At 43.4% G+C, this 5,669-nt stretch overlaps 1 protein-coding gene across 1 annotated transcript; it reads right to left on the reverse strand.

The window, feature by feature from the left end:
• Positions 1 to 465: 465 nt before the first annotated feature.
• Positions 466 to 3,543, reverse strand: p2ry1 (purinergic receptor P2Y1). Its single transcript, XM_031301030.2, has 2 exons — positions 3,200 to 3,543; positions 466 to 2,875 (listed from the first exon to the last, which is right to left on the reverse strand). The coding sequence occupies exon 2, from the start codon at positions 2,844 to 2,846 to the stop codon at positions 1,785 to 1,787; it is 1,062 nt and encodes a 353-aa protein (XP_031156890.1). The 5' UTR covers positions 2,847 to 2,875; positions 3,200 to 3,543; the 3' UTR covers positions 466 to 1,784.
• Positions 3,544 to 5,669: the final 2,126 nt, after the last annotated feature.

The following is a 5,669-nucleotide window of genomic DNA, read 5'->3' on the forward strand; positions in this document are numbered from 1 at the left end:
GCCAGGAAATCAAAAGCCGTTTGTATTCATGTGCACTGTTTGGAGGAAGAGGGTTGAAGAGTCGTTTTCCTGTGCCAACAACACCGTGCAGCCCTGGGGTCCTGGCGACAGCCTCACAACCCTGTCTGCATCAATAACCCAACACCATTGTGACAGACACAAAAGTTGTCTTAGGGTAAGCCAGTAGAAAGAGGTGCCACTCTTTATTCCTCCCTCGTACCCTCGCTTCCGCCTGGCTGTGTTGAAAAATAAAGTCAACAGGAGCGTGGAGAAAGAGGAGGAGCAGCGAGAGGACAAAACTCTGCACGAATGTCTCCACAACCAAATGTGTTTCTACTACTCTAACAGTAACACACATTTAGCTGAGAACACGTGCAGCTGGCACAAACAAGGAGACATCAGTGCTATAAATCACAGACTCAGTCACCATCTCAAAAAGAATTATGTGAGTCTTATAACATTGTCTGGCATGTTATAAATATAAAAATTTATTGACAAAGATACACGTGGCCCCAAATACCCTGTACAGGTGATTCACTTCCTTTCTTGACAATAGCTGACCCCATTACAGATTTACAAAGGTATTACATCAAACACCTACGTACTCCAGGGTACACCGAGAGAGCTCCACGATCATTTCTCCAGAGTAATTACAACAGATGCAAAAGAGTAATGATTATCTGTCAAAACACGGACACAGTGCAGTATTTACTTTGAGGTATCTCATACAAACAAGTCTTCAATATGTTGGTGTGTCTGTTACGCTCATTGAAAAGACATTATATATTCCCTTAGTTGCAATAAACACTAGAATAGTTAGAACCTGCTGCGGTTAGTTAGTGTTTCACTGATGGTCTTTAATACTGGACTCATGCACTAAATGTCTGGATTAGTGATACTGATTTGAACAACAGTCAACAACAAACTAATTTGGAACGTCACAACATCCTGTACAGCACACGTCAAAAAGAACATTCATTGTAGTATCATATACACAGAATACTGTAAGTATTACCTTCTCTCTTTTTTTTTTTTGTGAGGAACAAGTTAACAAGAAGAGAAAGAGTGTGGTAACAGAGCCGTTGCAGACCTTAACCTCAGAGCTGTCAGAATGAAAAACTAGTCGACCGCATTCCTTGCCCCGTCAGTAGTAGATGGACAAAGAAATGATTGGTGGCCCCTCTGAGCAGAGTCCCCGGTCAAAGTGCATTACAATGTCTGCATGGCACATCCGTGCAGCAATCGCTGGCTCAGTGCATTTACCTTTTCCTCTAAAAGCCATCGCAGGAACACTTCCTTAATCACAAGCTCTCACCTGCTTAATCGCTATTGACTAAGCATCAGCTCGGTGGCTTGAGGAGGTGCAATCCGTTCTCAGTCTTATTTTTTCAGAACAAATTGATAAACGGGACATTACAGCTCGAAAGGGAAAGCTATTTCCCCCCAGCTCGCCTGATTATAATATTCATTTTGTCCGAAGTGTAAGCAACACCGACTACTCGATAAGAATGAAGAGTGATGTCTCGAACATTTAGAGTACAACACGTGTACAGGACAATACAGTACAATAGCTTATCAACAAGGACAGGCTGCAGGAAAGCGATGGTTTTCACAGAGTTAAATGGCGTATTTATCCAACAGATCCATAAACTATGGGCCATTAAGTTTAACACACAGCCTTCAATCCCACACAGTGCATTTATTTATTCAGTACAAAGTCCATCATGGATTCTAAAGCTAATAGAGATCCACACCCTGTGACTCAGGCACACTGAGGTTCCCTTTCACAGCCTACGGTCCCCATTGTCCACATACTCCGCCAGGCTGTTGAGAGCTGTCTCCTCACTCTTGGACTGAAGGACATTGTCCCCCTTCCTGGAGGGCTTTTTAGTGGCCCGTGACAGCTTCCTCCTGAAGGTATCTCCAGCCAGGAAGTAAAGAATAGGATCCACACAGCTATTGAGGCTGGCCAGCCCCCGTGTCACCTGGTAGGTGGCGTAGACGCGGTTGTTAAAATCACACATGTCAGGGCCCTGGAAGTACAGCCTGGCCCTCATGTTGAGGTTCTTCATCACGTGGAAAGGCAGGTAGGAGACGGCGAAGACGGCGAGCACGATGATAACCAGGTGGATAGATTTCTGCCGCAAGTGCGCGTTGTTCATATCATTGCAGATCAACGCTTTGACGATCATGCCATAGCAACAGAATATGATAATGAAGGGGATGCAGAACCCAAACACAGTCAAAGTCATGCTGTAGATAAAATAACCAGGTAACTCATCCTCAGTGGTGGTGTCATAACAAGTGGTCGCATTACGCTTTAAGCCAGTCCTGGAATAATACAGGATGGGGGAGATAGCTATAATAACCACCACCCACACCAACGCACTGGTAATAACCGCATTTTTCTTCTTCAGTCTGCCCAGAGACTTGAGCGGGTGCACAACCCCGGTGTACCTGTGAACACTGATGCAGGTCAGAAACAGAATACTACCGTAAAGATTCACATGGAATATGAAACGCTGCAGTCGGCACAGAACATCCCCGAATATCCAGTCTGTTTTGTTGAAGTAGTAGAAGATGAGGAAGGGCAGAGAGAGGACGTAGCAGAAGTCAGCCAGAGCCAGGTTGAACATGTAGACGGAGATGCTGCTCCAGGGTCTCATGTGGCAAACAAACATCCAAATGGCTAGGCTGTTGCCCACCAGCCCTGTGATGAAGACCATGATGTAAACAGTGGGCAGGTAGTAGAACTGAAAACCGGTCCTGGTGAGGGAACATCCTCTCGTGTGATTGTGGAGATCTGTTACGTTCAGCAGGGAGGTCAAGTTCAGGTCTGCGGTCATGGTGTCAGGGGCAGAGGCAGGTCCTTTTACTGCATGGGAGGGATGGACAGATGAGGAAACGTTTCATGTTTGAAGTATATGACTTGGTATTAAGGTGCAGACATAGACACACAAGTGTAGGTGAAATATAGCTGTGATCTGTTGCTATCTTCTATAGTTGTTTGGGTTCCATGTAAATGACGTTTGCATTCAAAACCAGTCATGCACAGACTCGACGTTTAAGCTCCACACTTAATTTTGAAAAACGCCTACGTGCAGTCTAACAAACACTTGAGTGTGGACACACACACACACACACACACACACACACACACACACACACAGAGTAATTATAAGCGTATTACAACACTCACCGCTGAGATAGACCTGTATTCCACATTCCTATAGCCTTCACAGTTGCAAAGATTTTAGTCAACACGGAGAGAGGACATGCTGACGTGCTGTCAGGTGTCTTCAATAAGCGACCGAACTGTGTTGGAAATTGTTTCAAAGTTGCGATATCCTTCAGGTTCGCGCTGAGACTTGAAGGGGAAAACAGTCCGTTCGTCACGCGGGGCGACGGTGGGACGCAGCGGAGACAGCTGCAGGCTCTGGCACGGAGAGCAGGAATTGCAAGCAGGCTCCGTAAAGCGAGAGGAGTCTCTCTGCGCTATGGAGAGGGGAGGTGCGCACCACGCAGCTTCCCGTCTCCAAACGCGCTCTTTCTTTTCCTCTCTCCTCCCATTGGACCCTTATCAGATCTGACCTGCCAGCACGAGCGGCATATTGGTAGGCTATAGAAATTCAGATTCACACACATTTTAAACCAGGCGGAGTAAAAGTTAGTTATGGTTATTAAAGAGTATTTCAAAAACAACACAACGGTAATGTGGCATCCATGTCTAACGAGAGAACATTTAAAAGGTAGGCTGTTGTGTAATACAGTAATATTATTAGACTTATAATGAACAGATTTATTAAAAAAAAAAAAAAAAGGTAAACAAGGAAGCCCCCAAATTACAGTGACAATAACAATAACATATATTAATAATCTAAATTGGAAATGGCCAGAGCTATAACTACAGTGATATGTCATGGTAATGGGGTTGCCATTGCAATTCATGAATATTGACACGAAATATCACTATGCAATGATTGTCAATCACGAAGAGTCAGGAATCTTTGATTAAAACAACAACAGCAGAGGGTTAGACAGGGAAGATGCATATAAACAACCAACTACTGTTTTCTACATCAAGATGGTCATTTTGTGTCTTCGAAAAGGCTGATGAAGACAGCTGGATGTGTGCGACACAGCCAAGGACAAAGCGGACACAGGCAGAGGTAGCAGACAGAGGGAGGATGTGGACAAATAGTGAAGGGATGGAGCAGTGGAGAGAGAGAGAGAGAGAGAGAGAGAGAGAGAGAGAGAGAGAGCCAAAGGTTAAGGTAATTATGCTGTGATGCCAAACATCTTAAAAATTAAAGAGGAGTTAGCCAAGACTGTAGCAATAATCTAATGGATGGTATTAATGAGACAGAGAATAAATGTCCACCATAAACCTGGTATATACACATTATGGTCCATTAGGTGATATATAGTTAAGTGGCTTTTCTGTGTGCCATAAAACTCCACAATATTCTTTTTTGAAACAACAAAACAAAACATGTCAGGGAATCACAAGTTCTTGTTCTCATATTTTCTTTAGCATATGCAACTGCTATCACAGCAGCTTTATAATGTATAGACTTAACTAGACGGAAGTAATCCCTCTACAGTGTGTGGTGGTGTCTGTATCTGCAAAGACTGCCCTCTGCCTGTATTTTCTCTTTTCTTCTTATTTTGTGAGTGCTGGACGTTTATGGGCGTGGACCAAGAGCCTTTCTGCCCCACGTGTGTGTGTGTGTGTGTGTGTGTGTGACCCACAGCCAATAACAGTGTTCAGGTTGTGCTGGTTGTGTAGCCCTTCTCAATCCCAAACTGCACAAGTCTAACTAACACAGACCCACAGAAACAGACGGTGATGTAGCTCTAAATGATCCAGGCAATGTGGCACCTTCCCGCGGAGTAGTGTGTGGTTTTTTTTGTGCTTTAGAACATAACCACCATGAAACAATCTGATATATACTGAAATATTTGTATTCCTCTGATTGACTGTTTTCTTCAGAAGTCTCTTCATTCACTCTATAGCTCTCTACACAAGGATATGTACATTTTCTAGCAATTGTTCCATTTACTTTGATGACGTCATACTAGATAGATAAGCAAGGGGCACCGGAGGAAAGGAGGATTAGTTCAAGGTTGGTTTACGCAGATAAATCTTCAGGAAGGAAATATGATACCAATTTAAACAGATGAAAGAGGCTTTGTTCAGAGTTTTCCCAGAATGAAATGTATCAGATTCTCAACAGAAGTTTTGAAAAACCTTGCTACCAATACCATACCCGATGACCAAACCATCACAAACAACAAAAAGAATAAAAAAATACATAAAAAAACATTACTACAATACATTCATAGCAACAAAACATGGTAGCCTATGTTAAGCAATTTAACAAAACATTAGTGAGCACAATAAGCACAATTCTTTCCAGTAAAGATTATTGCTGGGCACTCACAACCAAAATACGAGCTATGGTTAGACTTTCACATACTCATCTAAGGTTCCTCCCAACACATTGGATAATACCCAGAGCCATAGAGAGAGAAGAGTTGAGACACTCTTTGTTCTCGCTAGCGGGGTGGTCACGTGGTTCACGTAAGCCTGTATAGTTCCAAACACACGCCGCACTGTCATGTTCTTCTATGGGCCTGATAGCAGCGATTGCGGTATTGAATTTGTA

The sequence above is a fragment of the Sander lucioperca genome, chromosome 5, assembly GCF_008315115.2.
Source record: "Sander lucioperca isolate FBNREF2018 chromosome 5, SLUC_FBN_1.2, whole genome shotgun sequence".
NCBI classification, from domain to species: domain Eukaryota; kingdom Metazoa; phylum Chordata; class Actinopteri; order Perciformes; family Percidae; genus Sander; species Sander lucioperca.

Excerpts from the sequence above, each read along its gene's own strand:
- p2ry1 (XM_031301030.2), bottom strand. The coding sequence starts at position 2,846 with ATGACCGCAGACCTGAACTTGACCTCCCTGCTGAACGTAACAGATCTC.